Source organism: Rhinopithecus roxellana, chromosome 5 (genome assembly GCF_007565055.1).
Source record: "Rhinopithecus roxellana isolate Shanxi Qingling chromosome 5, ASM756505v1, whole genome shotgun sequence".
NCBI classification, from domain to species: domain Eukaryota; kingdom Metazoa; phylum Chordata; class Mammalia; order Primates; family Cercopithecidae; genus Rhinopithecus; species Rhinopithecus roxellana.
Window position 1 is genome coordinate 28,581,201 of NC_044553.1, and position 19,247 is coordinate 28,600,447.

The window sequence follows — 19,247 nt, forward strand, 5'->3', positions numbered from 1 at the left end:
ATCTGCTCATCCATGAACATAGAATGAAAATCTTTCATTCCACTCAGCAAAATTTTGTCATGTCCTTGATAAAAGTCCTGCACATCTAAGTTTATTCCTAGATATTTATTTTTGCTGAAATACCTGAAAAAATACTTCATCACTATATCTTCTATGTGATTACAGCTAACATTTGGGAAGGCTATTGATTTTTATATAAAAGAGCTTTTAACCAGTAATCTTAAAAACTGTTTTTTACATTTGGTTCATTTGGATATTTTTAGGTAAACAATCATGTCAACTGAAAATAATGATTGTTATTTTTATATAAAGACTATGACATCATGGGGAAATACAGTAAACACTTTTTAAAAGAATATAAAAGGGTCAGGGGCAGTGGTTTACGCCTGTAATCCCAGCACTTTGGGAGGCCGAGGCGGGCAGATCACCAGGTCAGGAGATTGAGACCATCCAGGCTAACACGGTGAAACCCTGTCTCTACTAAAAAATATAAAAAATTAGCCAGGCATGGTGGTGGGTGCCTGTAGCCCCAGCTACTGGGGAGACTGAGGCAGGAGAATGGTGTGAACCCAGGAGGGGGAGCTTGCAGTGAGCTGAGATCACACCACTGCACTCCAGCCTGGGTGAAAGATCGAGACGCCATCCAAAAAAAAAAAAAAAGAACATAAAACTATACAGAATACGACCTCAACTATTTAAATATATGTATAAGGGTTATGTATTTTACCATCAAAGAAAAAACATATACTGGTAGAAAGTGGCCACCACGTCAACTGTCAATAGTGGTTATATTAGGTAGAGAAATTATGGGAGACTTTAATTTCTTTCTTTTTTCTTTTCTGAACTTTATGAGTTTTCTCAACAATGGTTGCTTATGAGTTTTATAATAAAAAAAGTTTTTAAAATTTTTCCATCATGAAAAGTTGTATTTCTTTATATACTAAAAACAAAAACAAAACTTCCTATTTGAATACCTTTGACTTTTACTGCAGACTTACAGACCCTTAAAAGAAAAGGCAATTCCCTCCCACTAGTTCTGCTGTCATTCTCCCCATCTCTGCCTTCACTTCCACCTTGGTCTCTTTTCTACTTCCCACCTTGGCTAGTGGTCACTACCCAAAATGCTAGCTTGGCTTAATGGTTAGAATTCAGGGAAAAAGAGATCCTGAATTTCTAATCTAAACTGTGGTTATACAAGTGGGAAATAATAAAGAGAATCCAGGTAGTAAGTAAGATTTGGAGGAATTAAAATACCCAGACTTTAATTCCTCTAATATTATAGTCATTACTCATGTTTTTTTAAAATCATATTATCTCTTAACATGTAATTTCTAAATATAATGTTTATAAGGAAAAGAGAAAATAGCTTGGCTTCTTTCCTTACCAAATTGTTGTTCTTAGTATCTTCTAGACATTCCAGAACTGGTATCAGATTTGGCTCATCAGAGTCCACAAACCATATTGGTGAAGAAGATGAATAGGATTCCTGTTTAGCACAGAGACACCTGTGTTAAACGTTTACATACAGACTAACCCAAATATGCAATTAAACCACATCACTAAATGGCAAGATGACCATGGATTTAAACAAAATGTATCAGGGGGAAAAGGCAACACATTAAAACCCATATGAGGCGCTGGACTTCTAAGACAGCCATTCTCCTTGCATAGCACTGTCTGCTGCCACAGCTCATAGAAGTCAACAATTTTCTTCAACACTGGTAGGCAGCCTCTAAATGGGCCCGATCACCCTCAACTCCTGCCATTCACACCTTTGTAAAATTCCCACCCCTGGACCTAGTGACTCACTTCTACCAAGGAGTATACACCAGAAGTAATAACATCACTTCTAAGGTGAGACTACAAGGAGACTATGATGCCTGTCTTGGTCACCCTTCTCCTGCTCTCTCCATTGCTCCCTCTGATGGAAGTCAGTTGCCATGTGATGAGGTGCCCTATGGAGAGGCCCACATGGCAAGGTATTGTAAAAGGCCTCTGACCAATAGCCATCTAGAAAAGGAGGCCCAGTCCAACAGCCTCTGAGATGAATCCTGCCAATGTGAGCTCGGAGGTGCATTATCTCCCTATCCTGCCTTGGGATGGATCACAGCTGCCACCAACACCTTCACTGTCTGGTGAGAGGCCAAGCCAGTGAACCCACGGTAAACAGGACAGAATCCTGACCCACAGAAACTGAGATAATATTTGTTGTTTTGAGCTGCTAAATTAGTTAAAGATCAATAGATAACTAATTCAAACAACATAAAATTCTAACATTTTATTCTATCACACAAACCAAGTAATACCAATAAATACCATTACTATATATGTATTTTTGGGACACAATTACATGTGATTTTTTAAAAAAGCTAAAGAACTAAGTATTATGCACTTTCGCCCACTAATAGACATTTACTCTGTTGTTTTGTACTGTTTTCTACTATAAATTGGGGAAAAGCCATTATTATTACCTATTAGCTTCAGAAGAACTAGGTTCAAGTCATAGAAAACCATGGAAACCATGGAAAACCAGAAAAACAAGTTGACGGGGCACGGTGGCTCACGCCTGTAATCCTGGCACTTTTGGAGGCCCAGATGGGTAGATTACAAGGTCAGGAGATCAAGACATCCTGGACAACATGGTGAAACCCCGTCTCTACTAAAATAAAAACAATTAGCCAGGCATGGTTGCACATGCCTGTAGTCCCAGCTACTCAGGAGGCTGAGGCAGGGGAATCGCTTGAACCCGGGAGGCAGAGGTTTCAGTGAGCTGAGATGTGCCACTGCCATCCAGCCTGGTGATAGAGTAAGACTCCATCTCAAAAAAAAAAAAAAAAAAAAAAAAAACAGAAAAGAAAATAAAACAAGTTGTATTGAAAGAGGACATCATTAACAGTATATCTCTTCAATAATGATTTATTTCACTATTCTCATTCCTCTCTTATAGTGTCCCAAATCGCTTTACAAGCTAAAGGAAACTCTTCAGAATGAATCCTTTTTTTTTTTTTTTTTTTTTTTTTTTTGAGAAGGAGTCTCACTCTGTCACCCAGGCTGGATGCAGTGGCGCGATCTCGGCTCATGGCAAGCTTTGCCTCCCGGGTTCATGCCATTCTCCTGCATCAGCCTCCAGAGTAGCTGGGACTATAGGCACCCGCCACCACGCCCAGCTAATTTTTTGAGAGATGGAGTTTCACCGTGTTAGCCAGGGTGGTCTCAATCTCCTGATCTTGTGATCCGCCTGCCTCGGCCTCCCAAAGTGCTGGGATTACAAACATGAGCCACTGCGCCTGGCCCAATCCTGTTCTTAAAGAATACCACTTACTGAGTATTGCATTTTCTTCTTCAAATTGTTCAGCATACATTGAGAATACATCATATGGACCAGTTTTAAATTTTTAGTTTTGTGTTTTGTGTTTTTTTTTTTCTTCTTTTCTCTTTTGGCTAAAGAAATTGCAACTAGATTTAGGACCTCATTCTATTAGGTTAGTATTCATCTAGTAAACTTCAGTATAAGCAAAATAAAATATATGTTGTTGCTCTGGACTGAAACCCCTCAAAACCATATTTAAAAAATTACAGAAACATTAACTGAAATCAAGTTTTAAAAAACCTTGTAGATGAAAAGATATGATATATAGTAGGTTTAAGTACCTATTTCAGTGATTCCCAAAGTGCGGCCCTCAGATCCCCAGGTCCAAACTATTTTGACAGGAATACTAACATGGTGATATTTTTTGTAATGGTGCGGATGCAATGGTGGGTAAAAATGCTGGTACTTTGGCACAAATAAAGGCAGTAACACCAAACTACTAGCAGTCATGGTATGACTACTATGCACAGGAAAGTTTTAAAGGTTTAAAAAGGAAGGGCACTCCAGACATGGTGTCTCAGGCTTGTAACACCAGCATTTTGGGAGGCCAAGGCGGGCAGATCACCTGAGGTCAAGAGTTTCAGACCTGCCTGGCCAACATGGTGAAACCCCATCTCTACTAAAAATACAAAAATTAGCTGGACATGCTGGTTGCATGCTTGTAGTCCCAGCTACTTGGCAGGCTGAGGCAGGAGGATTGATTGAGCCCAGAAGGTTGAGGCTACAGTGAATTGTGATCGTGCTCCTGCACTCCAGCCTTGGTGACAGAACAAGGCTCTGTCTCAAAAATAAAAAGAATGTCTATGATGAAGCAGTGAAAATCTTACATCTTAATCCTTGAATATATCTTTTTAATATTTCATGTGATGAAATGGGAAGTATACATGAGCATTCCTACAGACTGCCTGAGAAAAAACCCTCGGGTGACTAAGTCATAAAGTGAATTAACCACTTTAATGGAATATCATTTTTACTTCAAAGGATGACTGACAAAAAATGTTATTTCAGCTTGGGTTTTGGGAGACATTTTCTCAAAAATGGAGATTCTGTTATTTCAAGGAAAACAACAGAGAGGCCATAATAAAATTCAACAATAAAATTGCTGATAGTAAAACTCAAGCTTTTGAACAAAAAATTAGAATTTTAGAAAACTTATATCCACATTCGCTTTCCAAAAGTATTCTGGTAAGATTGATGGTGATGTTGATGAATGTATTTTGATACTGTATAATCAAATGTATCAACATATAGAAGATCTCAGTGAACCATTATTTTCAAAGTGACCAATGCATGATGTTATCATATCATGCAAGGGTAAAAGATCCAAAGTTCAAGAAAAATCAAGTTTTGATGGAGTATCAGAAAACAAGCCAAGTCAACATGGCAAAACCCTGTCTCTACAAAAAATACAAAATATTAGCTAGGTGTGGTAGTACACACCTGTAATCTCAACTACTCTGGAGGCTGAGGTAGGAGGTTCACCTGAGTCCCTAGAGACTGAGGCTCCAGTAAGCCGTGATCATACCACTGCATTCCAGCCTGGGCAACACAGCAAGACCCCCTATCATAAAAAAGAAAAAAAAAAATCCACAATGATCTACAATGGCTATCTGTATGAGATTGGCCGCTTTTCACATTTTTTCAAGCAAATACCACACAATAAATGGAATGCAGATGCAAATGACAAACATCAAAGAAATTTGCAAAAGATGTTAGATTGTATTACTTTGGGTTTAGAAATTTTCTTTTCATAAAAGCATTTATAACAATATTTGGTGAGCTGTTAAAGAATATTTTAAATATTTTGGATTTAATTTCTAGTGATAAATACCAATAGATATAACCTACATACACAAAAGCTCCTTGGGCCATCAATACATTTTTATGAGTGTGAAGGAATCATGACCCCAAAACTTTGAGAACTGCTGCCTTGCCCTCCACTTTCTTCCCTCCCTAGAATTTCTTCCTTGGAAGAAACATTCCTTTGCCATTCTATGTTAACTTACTTAGTTCCATTGAGGCCAGTTTTGCTACCTCTCTCCCATCTTTCCACATCCCTCTCTTGACACAAAACCTGACCAAAGGACTCTACCAGCCCACCCCATTTCCAGTGATTAGCTGTCAGGTGGGCTAAGCCAAGCAATTCTGGGTTTTCTCTGAGACTAGTCCTCCCTTTCTGGGAGATACGGAATCACAGGGACAAGATTGGCCACTGGGGGGTGGTCAGAATTCATCTTGCCTAAATGGGAAAGGTTAGGCAAGTTTCTAGAATGCCAGACTGCTTTCTAGAAAGTCAAAGATAACTATACTTTCTGCCATGACTGTGAGAATGCCCATTTCATTGCACACTTTCTAACATTTTTACCAATCTGATATATAACAGCTGGTACCTAGAAGAAAAAAAGGCCAGGTGGGGTGGTTCATTCCTGGATCCCAGCACTTTGGGAGGCCAAGGTGAATGGATCACCTGAGGTCAGGAGTTCCAGACCAGCCTGGCCAACATGGTGAAATCCCATCTCTACTAAAATTACAAAAATTATCTGGGCATGGTGGCAGGCACCTGTAATCCCAGTTACTCAGGAGGCTGAGGCAGGAGAATCACTTGAACCTGGGAGGTGCAGGTCGTAGTGAGCCAAGATCATGCCTTTGCACTCCAGCCTGGGTGATAAGAGCGAGACTTCATCTCAAAAAATTTTTTTCCACACAATATAATTTGTTCCATCTCTAGGAAACAAATCAGCAATGAGAAATGAAAGCCACCTCTTGGAAGGTTTCAAGGATTTAGCTCTACCTATTGATGTCCAAAGCATTAGTTAAGGTAGAAAACACACACACACACACACACATACACACTCACTCACCCCTATGTATTTAGTACCAGGAAACACGAATGACTAGATGGTATAGTCATCCAACACAACCACAGAATAACTGAAGGCACTGTGTAGAGGAGTAACTTATGACACGGATCTACAATATTGTTGAGTGAGAAAGCAGATTACAAAAACAAAATCTGATTGTTTTAAGGGAGAGGGAACACATACAAGCACAGGAGAAAAGAGATGAGCAGAGGAGTGGAAAGATACAAAATTCTCATGGTGGTACATTCTGAGTGGTAGAATTATCAGTATGATTTTCTAGTTTTGCCTAAAAAATTTCTTTCTTTTTTTTCTTTTTTTTTTTTTTTGAGACGGGGTCTCGCTCTGTCACCCAGGCTGGAGTGCTGTGGCCGGATCTCAGCTCACTGCAAGCTCCGCCTCCCGGGTTCACGCCATTCTCCTGTCTCAGCTTCCCGGGTAGCTGGGACTACAGGCGCCGCCACGTCGCCTGGCTAGTTTTTTGTAGTTTTTAGTAGAGACGGGGTTTCACCGTGTTAGCCAGGATGGTCTCGATCTCCTGACCTCGTGATCCGCCCATCTAGGCCTCCCAAAGTGCTGGGATTACAGGCTTGAGCCACTGCGCCCGGCAAAATTTCTAAACTTCTTAAAATAAGTTTTTGTTATCCATATTATAAAACATCCATCACCCCAGGAAACTTCACTTTGAGCACAAACTCTACAATATGTTCAATGTTTGTTCAGTTTAATACTTAAGAGATGATCTTTTTTGAAAGACATCTAAAATGACGACCTATATTTGAACCTACGCATTAATATTTTTCAAGAATGTGTTTTACATTTTGTAATTTTGATAAGGTTAAGCTTTATCACCATCTTGAAAAGATAAGTGTTCTATTTGTCTTTAAAATATGACCTACAACATGCCAGTTTTTAAACAGTAAGTGATGCTCAAAAATCGCAATATAAATTCAGGCAGTGTTCCTTACATGGAGTGTTTAAGTGATTCTGACACTGTTCTTTTTCGCCGGTTATGAAAACACAGAACAATTATTTAAGCATCTAAGTATTCAGGTCGTTTGTTTCTCCTCCATTCTATTAGTTTTATAGTAATTTTAAGGCCTGTGAGGATGAAGTTGTCTGTGACAGCTACCACCAAGGTTACTATAAGCAGACAAATTTCAAACAAGTTTATCACCACTACCATCCCCACCATACAACTGTCTCAATCAAGGGCAACACAATTCAAGATCAGCAAGGCAACCTCTTTACCTGTCACTGCTTAAGAAAGGATTTTTTGGTCTTATTTAGAAATAACTTTCTGTATCTATTTTTCTCCATAAATCCACTGAGACCAACGTGTGGCTCTATCTTAAGCACCAACAAGCAAAACTGCTGCCAGTATGTTCAGTTTCCGTGTCTTTCTAAATGTAGGGCATGGCTATCTTTTGATATCATAATTTTTTGAAAACTGATGCAGAAACTTCTTCTTGAAAGTTCAGCTGGGTGCAGTAGCTCACGTCTGTAATCCCAGCACTTTGGGAGGCTGAGGCAGGCAGATCACGAAGTCAGGAGTTCAAGACCAGCCTGGCCAACATGGTGAAATCTGTGTCTACTAATACTACAAAAATTAGCCAGGTGCGGTAGCAGGTGCCTGTAATCCCAGCTACTTAGAAGGCTGAGACAGGAAAATCACTTGAGCCTGGCTGGCAGAGGTTCCAGTGAGTCAAGATCGCACCACTGCACTCCAGCCTGGGTGATAGAGTGACACTCTATCCCCACAAAAAAAAAAAAAAAAAAAATTCAGATATACAGCAGTTGTGATTCTTCTGAAGGCTGGTTATGGGACACATTACTTTCATACTTTGCCGTTCAATAAATGTGGGGTGGAGAATAAAGTAAATTGACAGAATCATCATATAAAATAAAATTCTAAGTCCTCTGACAACAAAAGAAACTTAAAACACACACACACACACACACACACACACACACACACACACACACACACACACACGCACACGGTTTTCCCTGCTAATCATTTTACAACAACCACGTAGCTAACTCAGAGCCCACAAAAGCAGAATAAAAATTCTAACACTTGGTAAAATAAAAATACACATATATCCCTGTCATCTAAAAAAATGCTTAAGGATTCGAAGACAGAGAGCAATTACAGTTACTGAGAACATCACTGGAAGCAAACTGAGGCAGAGAAAGGAAAGGTACTGATGAGGATTTGAACCACGTAAGCTGCAGAAATCCACTGGAGGGTTTCCTAGGTTCCGAGTTGGCATTATCTTTCAGAACGATCTTCTAGAAGAGATCACATAACACTGTTACAAAGGATCTGGAGAAAGGGACCCTGGCTTCACGACTCCAACTCTCCAGTCATGCTTTACATTTTCACTTCTTACACTCTCCTTCACATGAAGTCAATTTACAGACTTCCATCAAGCCCTTAGAGACTTTTTGTACTATCCATGACAAGTTCTTGATGTTATCTCTGCACTTTTGACAAATTCTTAGCAGTTAACTTACAAGGCAGTTAAGATGTTTGTTCCAGCACAACATAGCTAGGATAGGGTCAGACATTCAATAAAACAAATATTTCCCAAGCATTTATTGAGTGGGAGATAAAAAGCACAAAGCATAATTATAAAACATTCTCCCCTGCCACCATAAACATTTTTTTTAAAGCCTTACAGAACACAGCATAACATGACCAAAGCAAAAATAGTAAGGACGAAAGAGGGGAGGAAGGGGAAATATCAGCATGAACTAAATATGACCCAGAAGAGCCTTGATGGTCAGACATGTAAAGCCAAATTGGGTAGGATTAGGGGGTGGCTGTCAGGAGCACATTCTACAGGGGAAAAATAGCTGATACAGAAGCCTGAAAGGAAAAGCGGGTAGAGCGCCTGTGCAGGACTCTTACCTGCCACATCCACGGTACAATGCGCCTTTCCAGAACACAGCAGCGGTCCGGCCGGGGAGACAGGGATCGCTCAAACAGCACCAGAGGCTGCATTCTAACTTTTCCTCCCTCAACGAGTCCGTTTTCATTGTTAGTTTCTCCTTAAACACAAACTTAAAAACGATTGGCTGAACATGCAGGAACAAGGAAAACCTGACTGAAGAATGAGGCCTTTACACTTAAGGGCCTTGGGTCCGCGTGAGGTGGCTCAGGTTTGTAATCACACAACTTTGGGAGGCAGAGGTGGGTCATTTGAGGTCAGGAGTTCGAGACCAGCCTGGTCAACATGGTGAAACCCCGTCTCTACTAAACAACACAAAAGTTAGCCAGGCATGGTGGCGGGCGCCTGTAATCCCAGCTACTCGGGAGGCTGAGGCAGGAGAATCGCTTGAACCCATGGATTGTCAAGAGAAGGAGGCTGCAGTAAGCCGAGATCGCCCACTGCACTCCAGCCTGGGTGACAGAGTGAGGCTCCATCTCAGCAAGCGCCTGCCACCATGCCCAGCTAACTTTTGTATTTTTAGTAGAGACAGGGTTTTACCATGTTGGCCAGGCTGGTCTAGAACTCCTGACCTCAGGTGATCCACCCCCCTCAGCCTCCCAAAGTGCTAGGATTACAGGAAAGAGCCACTGCGCCCTGACAAAAAACCGAAAATCTTAAAGGCCTTTCCCCTTCCCCTCCTGGGCTCAAACAACAGCTGGAGCCGCCCTGCCACACCCCGACACGGTTCTGGGGAGCAGGCCGGCTGACTGAGGGCGATCATGAGCTCCGAAAGGGCTGCCGGCGACGCAGGCTCCCAGCTCGGGGCTGGGGGACGAGGGCGAGAGGTGCCAGCAGCCCCCAAGCCAGCCCCCCGCAAGGAGACAGAGAGACGCGCCCTCCGCCTCCTCCCACCCAAGCCTCCGGCAGTCCCGGCGATCGGGGCGGGCCAGTCACAGGAGAAAGGGGCGCCGTCCGCCTCGCCCGGGGAACCGGGGCCTCTCCCGGGCAGGCTCCCCTTTGTCCAGGTACTTCTGGAGCCTCCTCTCCGCCCTCACCCTGCCCCTTGGGGCCGCCGCTGGGCGCTGACACGGACAGGGACACACAGACACGGACATCTTACCCTCATCTCCGGAGGCGGAGGCGCTGAAGGTGAGCCTGTGAGAGCCACTGTTATGGCCGCGACCACTCGGGGGGCCGCTCGGCGGCGCTCTCGCGGCTCCGCCTCTTCCAGCTACCTTGACTCTAGTGGGAGCATGGCAGGAAAACCGCAAGGGACACCGAGGCCTCTGCCGGGAGCTGTGGGGCGGCCCCTGGGCGGCTGCTCCCCTTGTAACCGACTCCACCGACAGGAGGCGCGGCTCCTGTGAAGCGGCAACTTAAAAGGGCAACAGCACCACCGCCCCGGCTGCCGCCTGGGAAGGGGCTGCCTTCACCCCGTCCCCCTCCCTCTCATCCCTCACCCCTAACCCCTCAGCCCTCACCCCTCACCCCTCACTCCCGCGCGCCCCGTGAGCACCCATTTTGGCGGGTGCAGGAGTCCAGAGCATGCGCGCGCTTCGGGCTGCCCTCTCCTGGCCTTGACCCAACACTACTGGACCCATCTGGTCCCTTCCTCACACTGGCAGACTGGAGGCTCCGGGCGGCACAACCGCCAATGTGTGTGTGTTTTGGCGGGGAGGCACAAAACCACCAACTCGTTTTGTGTGTGTGTGTGTGTGTGTGTGTCCGTGTGTTTGTGTGTGTGTCTCCCAAGGGAACAGCACTGCTGAGTTCAGGCTGAGTATTAGTGTGTGTCTCCCAAAGGAACAGCACTGCTAAATTCAGGCTGAGTATTAGCTTGTGGACTGTCAGCAAAATACAGTCACAAGAAGGCTATGTGCTGTTTTGTCTTTTGCAGTGACATCATGTTTGCAGTGACATCATGTTGCTCATGTTTTATGTTTTTCAGAGTTCTTTCGTTTCTGTTTGTTCTCAGTTAATATCCAGCTCAATAGATTGTGTAAGCAGAATACCCCCTAACAGAAAGTCACCTACATAAAATGTAGTGAAAAATATGTCACCCACTTAAACTATAGTTAAAAACATGTACTCATTAGTTTTGTGTAGCCAACACTGGATACTGGGTAAGGGCACAGGATCCCAGGGCTAGACTGCCTGGGTTCAAGTTCTGATTTAGCCACTTGCTGGCTTTGAAATATTTGACAGCTTTAAGCCAAAGTTTCTTTCTTTCTTTTTTTTTTTTCTAACTTAATCCCAAATGTGATAGTAAGTCTCAGTTTCTTGATCTGAAAAACAGAAATTATTCAATGAGAGCCTATGTGAAAACTTTAAAGGTTTTAAAGCCCCTATCTGGCTCAGGAAAGTCCTCAGCTTTAGCTGTAAAAGTTTTAAAAGCCACTTTAAAGTTTTTAAAGCCACTGCCTGGCTCAGGAAAGCCCTCAGCTTTAGGCATTAATAGCTATGATTATTATTGTGCTAGCTACACATGCATTAATGAGGCAGGAAAATGCTCAAGGATAACAACCGATACCCAGATTATCTCATCAGACCGAGACAGATGTGTATGGGTGCATGCTCATGTTTTAGCTCAGAGCCGTTTGTCTAAAAGGCTGTTGAACTCAGAGTCCCAGGCAGCATCAACTTTACTTTGTAGTGGAGCCATCACTTTTGTTAATCAATGAAATTGACCCTAGGCTCTTTTTTTCTTTTTAGCACCAGCCATGTGCCTAGAGTTAATTGTGTGAAGAAGAGCATGCTTCAAGTGGCTGGAGTGAGCAATTCAACTTGTGGAGGAATGAGAAATGATAGTGTTGAGACAAGAAACACAAAACCCCAGGGTAAGATAGGAATCACTGAAAGTCAGGCAAAGGAACTGGCATCCAGTGATAAGTCAGGCTTTGCCAGCCTCTGGCCCTACAGATGGCTCTTTGGAGAGGAAAAAATTAAGCCAAGCCCAAGGGCACAGATTGTAAGGGAATGCTGGCAGCTCTAGGCTGTCTATGAGAGTCCAGATTTGCTGCTTCACCCTGGGACTTTAGGCAAGTCCCCTTTCCTCTCAGAGCTTCAGTATCCCTTCTATCAAATGATGATGTTCTGCCTTTCTCCTAGGATGGCTGTGGAGATCCAGGGAGACAGTGGCCATAGGGATGCTATGTGAACTGCAGATGCAGGTGTCGGAGCACTTTGCTAACTGCCAACGTGAGTTCAGACTCTTCAGGCTATTTGGCACCCAGGTCTGTGGTGAGGTGTGACATATGGGATGTAGGGTTTGATGCCTGCTCCGACTCCAGTCTTGCTAACACATGCTAAACATTTGGCAAATCATGACCCTACCTTGGGGAAAAGGGCCGTCTGGGAGAGCTTCTTCAAGGCAGGCTGGCTTCAATGCAGTCCGGGGCATGACTGAGATAGGCTTACGTAGTGAGGAATTGGAGGATAACTGGGTAAAAAGCTGCCATGGGCAGAGGTGTAGTGTGGGTCTCATCGAGGATAGCCCCTGGCCAAAGCAGGGAACAGAGACAGAATGAGGAAGAGCTCTGTGGGGCAGGTGGGGCATAGGGTGGAGAACCTTCAAAGTCTGAAGAGTGTGACTTGTTGGGGTTCAATGCTGTAGGCAGTAGGGAGCCATGGAAGGCTCTTAGGTGGAGAAATGACAGCTGGACATTAGTGAGCAAGCCCTGTCTCCATGAGCAGCGTGGGTGGTCCTCTGAGCACAGCAGGCACGAGTGTGCAGGGAGCTGGTGCAAATGCCTTTGTGTGCGGGCGAGCATCTGTGTTGTGACTCTGCCCACGCATGTGCTTCAGTGTGCTGAGTGGCTGCACGTCCCAGATCCATGCATCACATGCCGGCTGGTGAGGGGGTGAGGGTGCTGGGCACCTGCAGGTGGCAGAGAAGGCGGCGTATGCATGTTGTTTGTGGGCATGTGTGTTAGTGTGTGCATGCAGGCCGTGGGGCCTCACAGCATGTGTGTGCACACTGCGGCATGTGCGTGTGTCCCCCACCCTCAGGCCTGCCCCACCCATGCGTGTGACCTGCCATGTGATTTGATGCTGTCTTTCAGAATCACTATCGGTGTTCCCTGAGGAGCGCCAGCCTTGGTAGGTACATGCCTTGTTGCCTGCTGCATGAAAGGTCTGTCCGCCCCGCTGCCCCAGCTCCACATGGGGGGCACACCTGGGGACTCCGAACCAGGCTCCCTGCCCCTCCCTTCTGGAGCTGCAGACTTGCTCTTTCCTCTTTCTGTCCTTGTGCTGCTGGCTGTCTCACTTCTCTCCCTGTGAGCCGTGGGACTCAGTGTCACTGCTCAAGGTCTCCATGTCTGAGCCTGGGGGCTCTTAGAACAGGCTCCATGCCCAAACTGGCAGACATGGAGCCACCAGAGAGGGCACAGAGCTCATGGTTTATGGTGTAGGGGCTGGGAGCTTGGAGGGGGTTGTATGTAGGGCTGGAATCTGAGGTGGTCAGAGGCCTAGGAACATCATCCTGGGCACGCTGTACCTGTCATGCAGTCTGAGTCATGCTGCCAGGGCAGGGTATCCAGCTCCCAGCCTGGGAGTGCCGAGAGCCAAATCCACTGCAGATTAAGGGTGATAGTTAGGGTCCCACGTCCTCTATCTGTCAGCAATCCAGTGGTGATCTAGGATAAAAGCCTGAGAGTCCCATACACACGGTCATCCCACAACACACTTCACAGACCAGGCGGGGACACACAGCCCCTTTCCCTCCCTCCCAGGTACCATCATAGCTGCTAGTGTGGACTGAAGGCAGGGTCCCTGGCCCCCGCTGAAGCACTACCGCTGATCAGCAGGCTCACTCACCTTGGCCTGTTGCTCCTAGGGGTCATCTGTGCTATTCAGCCAAGGAGACCACAGTGCCTGCTGGCCCAGCCGAGCTCCGCCTAGCGAGCCCACCTGCCTTTCCTGCCACGGACTCTTCCTCTTCTGCTTTTCTGAGCAGGATGGGTCCAGCCTCAACTATGCAACCTGCAGCCCCCTGCCAACCAGTTGAGGTTCCCTTCTTAGACTTATAAATCTATGCCCAGTGACATCCAGCTACCTGTCCTCCTTGCCTTCCCCAGGGTCCCTGAGAGGACCCTGGGCTTTCTGACAGCCCAGAGGGGCCTCTGGCGCTCACTCCAGCCATCCATCCCTTCTAGCTTCACCATTTTGTTTCAAGCAGTGTTCCTGCTCTATCAGGCCTGGTGGCTGTTGGGTGGGGCTCCCCAAGCAAGAGGTGGCCCTGGGCCAGTGGGTTGCAAGGCAGGCTGACCAGAGAAGAGGGAAGCCCAAGGGGGCTGGCACTGGTCTAAACTGTGGGTGGACTGCCTGGGTGCCATGAGAGAAGCCAGCGTGTGTGGGGTGGGGAGGGCCGCCACAGCCCCCGGGCACTACCTATGAAGCTCTGGCTTCTCCCTCCATCTTCCTCCCCTTTCCCTTCCAGCCTCTCTTTTCCAGGAACCTTGCCATGCCCACACTTACACCCTCCCCTTCCCGGCCCTCTCACAGCTGCTACGGTGCACCCATGCTCTGCACTTGCCTCACCAGCTCTGGCTTTTCTCTAACCTGTTTTCTCTCTGTGTTCTCTCCAATGCCAGCTGATTGGGTCAGGCAAGTCCATCCCATCCTGAGAACCTCAGGTCCCACTTTGACCTCTGAACAGATGAACAGATTCCTCCTCTTCTCAGAGACCTCCCTTTCCAAGCCTGTCTGGCTGGGTGTCCTGTGACTTGACAGTGGCTCCCCCAGCCCCAAAGCCAGCCCCCTTCATCTGTGACTTAGTCTGTTGTAGTGGTGAGCTGACACATCCAGGTATGACCGTTGCTGAAATCTTGTGCCCCCTCTGTGGTATGCCCCTGCCCTGTTCTATAAATAGCTATAAATTCTCTCTCTCTCTCTCTCTCTCTCTCTCACACACACACACACACACACACACACGTGGCCAAATGCCTGGCCTCTAGCACTGGGCATGAGTCCTCGTGTTGTCCTTGCGGAGTCTTGTGGCCCAACAAGAGGAAGCTGTCTCCTGACATTGCCCCTCGAAAGGGCACCACCTCCAGGGAGCCTCCCTGTCATGCCCGGCCTGTGGACAGCCAGCCCTCGCCATCCTTCCTGCCCTTCTGGGCAAGCATGGGGGTGCTGTGCAGGCAGCTCTGTGGACTGACAGTCTCTACCAGTCCTGCTGTCCCTCGGCTGAGACTCCAACCCATTTCTGGATGACAGAGAATGTGTCCTGTGCTGGCTGTGTTCTCTGTGGAGCTCAGGGGAGGGAAAAGTCCAAGCCATATTTAGGGTGCTTTTGGGAGTGGTGAAAAGGTCACACCCTTTCCAAGGGACTCTTTTCCTGGAAAAGTCCCTGGAGCTTAGCTGGCTCTTATCCTGTGACGCTGGCTCTGGCCACTAGGGGGCTGGGCCGTGAACTCAGCCTGGAGGGAGCCTGCGGGGCAGCAGGCACTCTGGACGGACAGACCACCTGGTGCAGACAGGAGAGGGAGGCAGGAGGATGGAATGGAAGACACCTGGGGTGGGTGAAAGTCAGTGCCATTGGGTGCTGGTATCTGTCTTCCCGGCCACAGCTAGATCAGTCTTCTGAACCTGTTGGCTGTCAGGGCTGCACTGTGCCCATTAGGCGCCATGGCAGTCCCTGTGAAATCCACCAGGTGTCACCAGGCAGCATAAAGGCAACAGGCCTGGAAGATCCCCAACAGCCCAACTGGACATGCTCAGACACTCTGGGGCTCCTCTTTCAATGGGACAAACTGCAGGACCCACTGAGGGAAACGGGAACATACCAGGCTGAGCAGTATGGCTAAATCCATTTATTCCCAAATAAAAAGCAAAGAAAACAGGAGTCCCATCACCAGGGAGCCATGACTCCATCCCCGCCTCCTTCCTCGCTCCTATGCTAGCAATAAATAAGTTTCCCAGCTGCAAATAACTATCAGAACCTCTTCCTCATATGCCAGCTGCAAGCTCCAGTTAGGTACAATACATACAGGATGTTACACAGATACAGTATGTACATTGGGGAAGGGCGGGTCACCCCCAGCAGCCTGTGTCCTTGCCTAGTTTACAGTTATCTCCACTGTCCCGCCTCAGCTGCCTCTCTGAGTAAGAAGATGGGAGCCCCCCTGAGGGAAAAGTAAGGAGGCCATCACACCTCCTCCAAACAAACCAACTCCATCAACCTCTGGCTCTTAAATAAGAAACATCATCATCCAGAAATGTAAGGACTCAGCCTTGGTCAAGGTGGTAAAGGGTTTCTTTTTCTCCCTCCATTAGACAGGGGTCTTGTGTTGCTACCTAATGGTAAAGGGGTGACTGGGAAGGGGTTGTAGGGACATGGTGGGCGCGAAGGCTGCAGACCCACTTCCTCAGGCTTATGCTGACAGGGGCCTGCTTTTATTTATTTTTATTCCATGATGTTTTTTTTAAATCCAGTAACTTCTTTTTCATAACTTAAAAAAAAACTTTCCATAAAACTTTTTTTTTACATTTTTTCACAACTTTTTTGCCACAACGTTTCCACTGTATTTTTTATCCCATAACTTTTTCATCCCACAACTTTTAATTCCTGTAACTTTTTTAGTTTATGTTCTTTTAATAAACACACTTACATAGTTACAATTTTGTGAGAATAAAAACTGATTATGTCATGCCAAGCGTTCCCGGCATTTGCACAGTCTCAATACATTTAATACTATAGTTTTCAAGACATATAAAATTTTAAGGCAAAACAGCACCTTGCAAGAATTTCATAATTTATTACACTACAGTAGCATCACAGAAGCAGTGAAGAATGCCACTTTAGACAAAAGTCAGTATTTCTATTATACATTCTGTTTACCAGAAATCATAAGTTGGTAAAAGTCATTCTAAGAAAACTTGGCAAATAAAGCTTTGGACTGGAATTGGCATTTCTTTCTCTACCTTTCCTTCCCCTAGATTCTTTGTTTTAAACTATGGTGCTCATATTTTAAAATGTTTTAACTGATTTCAAGACATTAATACAGCAGTTACATTTTTGAATAGTTATTTGAAAGTGACTGTAAGATAAAGTTTTAGAGAAGCTATTATGGATGGGGTGATTTACATTTTCATGTTTTGTACAAAGCAGCTTTGGTTTTAGAACTGAGTTTTTTCATTTTGGGAAAACCTATCAGGTTTAATCAAACACTTTAAAAATAATTATCATATATTGGAAACTTTCAATCGGCATTTTGATTCTTTACTTCCTACAGAAATTCAAATTTATTCAGTTGAACTCACTCTTTAAAATTCTATGTTTCTGCTGAACTCTAACCTAATGTTGCCTTCTAAGCAAATTGAAAGCTGCCTTATACTGAATGAGGAAGAGAACAAATACTTGGCTGAATGAGGTATTGCAAATGATTGCATGCACTTAGAAGACTTAAGTTATTGTCATAGGATTTCCATCTTTTTAGCTTTTTCTTAAACTTGTGACAAAATACCTACACAAAGAGTGGTATTTCAGGTAATACAGCACATTTATTTTTCAGACTGACATTCAGCTTCAATATGCCGGTATGTGATTTAATCCATAGGTACCTGATGAACACGTTATTGTCAGATTGGTTACAGATGCTCAACGCTATCTGAAGGTCATTCCTAGTCATTTATATGTGTCAGGGTAAAAATGAAGTGATTTGAACTATCAAAATACCTTTGAAATAATTTATCAATGTATTAGAAAAACCCAGTTTCAGAATGATAAAGAAAAACTGTTAGACCAAATAATTTGTCTAATTAACAGTGGTACAATCCCTTTTTAGGTCATAATCCCTTTTTAGGTCATCAAAAAGGAGTACAACTGCCCCAGCTCATGATGTAATATCTTCATGAGCCCAGAGCACATACAAATCCTAAGGGGACTACCATAGTAACACACTCATTCTTGGCTCCAAAACAAATGAAACGTATTCTATCCTGCACACATCTGCCAGAGCAGGCCACTTTCCTCTTTTGGGAGATTAAAAAGCTCCCCAAAATGTTATTACGCCCATCCCCAATACACAGAAAAAGGGGGAAAGGCTCTCTCCAGTGCTCCATCTTTAAACAACTGTAAATGTCAGTACTCACAGTGGCACATTACAAACTAATAAACAGCGCACTTGAGGGCAAGCCACATATTGAGCTAATGAAGAGCTCACTGTGATTAGGAGTCGATCAAGCATAACAGCAGAACATAGGCAAATTTTATCTGAATTCTGTAATGAATATACATGCTGTAAAAACATTAAAAAAGCATGGCAGCCTATTCCAAACCACCAAGAACAGTTTTGTGCATATAGTGGGTGTTCGCGTGTTTGAACTCCCACCACATAGGGCAAACTTGATATGCATGCTAATGACCTACAGTTATCAAATAAAAAGAAAACTGCTAAAGGATGCCATAGTGAACATGAGGGAAAGACCCACTCTCCTTTAACTTTCTACAAATAAATTTAAACTATGTTAGAAACACAAATAGGCTGGGCGCGGTGGCTCAAGCCTGTAATCCCAGCACTTTGGGAGGCCAAGATGGGCGGATCACGAGGTCAGGAGATCGAGACCATCCTGGCTAACACGGTGAAACCCCGTCTCTACTAAAAAATACAAAAAACTAGCCGGGCGAGGTGGCGGGCGCCTGTAGTCCCAGCTACTCGGAGGCTGAGGCAGGAGAATGGCATAAACCCGGGAGGCGGAGCTTGCAGTGAGCTGAGAACCGGCCACTGCACTCCAGCCCGGGCGACAGAGCGAAACTCTGTCTCAAAAAAAAAAAAAAAAAAAAAAAAAAAAACACAAACATGAGTGGCTCTAACATTCAAATGAAGTAAATGAATTGTGTAGTAGATTAACCCCTAAACTTTTTTTGTTTGTTTTTAAATTTCTTGACCAGCTCTTAGGTGATGATGATGTTTATCTCCCTGATCTCCACACCGTGAAAAGAATGGCATGCAGGGTTGCTGCCCAAACCTTGGTGCTCCTGGAGAGTCCTGCGTTAGAGGAAGCAGCTGCATGATCTGCTGTGCAGTGGGGTTGTCGTGGGGAGAACCCTCTCTGGCCTCTCCTGGTGCAGGCTCC

At 45.1% G+C, this 19,247-nt stretch overlaps 2 protein-coding genes across 4 annotated transcripts in view; one reads left to right on the forward strand and one right to left on the reverse strand.

The window, feature by feature from the left end:
- The window catches only part of LOC104658469 (putative ubiquitin-conjugating enzyme E2Q2-like protein), a 25,217-nt gene extending 14,449 nt beyond the window's left edge, over positions 1-10,768 (reverse strand). Inside the window, 5 exon segments of the mRNA XM_030930491.1 lie at positions 1,385-1,486; positions 9,146-9,190; positions 9,193-9,312; positions 10,684-10,734; positions 10,736-10,768. Of these exon segments, the coding sequence (XP_030786351.1) occupies positions 1,385-1,486; positions 9,146-9,190; positions 9,193-9,312; positions 10,684-10,734; positions 10,736-10,768 (351 nt within the window).
- On the forward strand, positions 9,923-15,024 carry LOC115897502. Of its 3 annotated transcripts, XM_030930488.1 has the most exons (5): positions 9,923-10,316; positions 12,276-12,365; positions 13,229-13,265; positions 14,005-14,176; positions 14,762-15,024. In XM_030930488.1, exons 1-5 carry the CDS (start codon positions 9,947-9,949, stop codon positions 14,792-14,794), a joined length of 702 nt encoding a protein of 233 aa, XP_030786348.1. In that variant the 5' UTR covers positions 9,923-9,946; the 3' UTR covers positions 14,795-15,024. The 3 variants fall into 3 exon arrangements, 2 of the variants coding, with proteins under 2 accessions (XP_030786348.1, XP_030786349.1); XM_030930489.1 differs by lacking the exon at positions 14,005-14,176; XR_004057297.1 differs by lacking the exons at positions 9,923-10,316; positions 13,229-13,265; positions 14,005-14,176; positions 14,762-15,024 and adding exons at positions 11,141-11,166; positions 11,880-12,004 and having other exon boundaries at positions 12,276-12,697.
- Positions 15,025-19,247: the final 4,223 nt, after the last annotated feature.

Coding starts and splice junctions, on each gene's coding strand:
- LOC115897502 (XM_030930488.1), top strand. CDS start 9,947: ATGAGCTCCGAAAGGGCTGCCGGCGACGCAGGCTCCCAGCTCGGGGCT. Junction 10,317..12,275: donor CGGAGGCGGAGGCGCTGAAG/GTGAGCCTGTGA, acceptor CCTTTCTCCTAG/GATGGCTGTGGAGATCCAGG. Junction 13,266..14,004: donor CCTGAGGAGCGCCAGCCTTG/GTAGGTACATGC, acceptor TGTTGCTCCTAG/GGGTCATCTGTGCTATTCAG.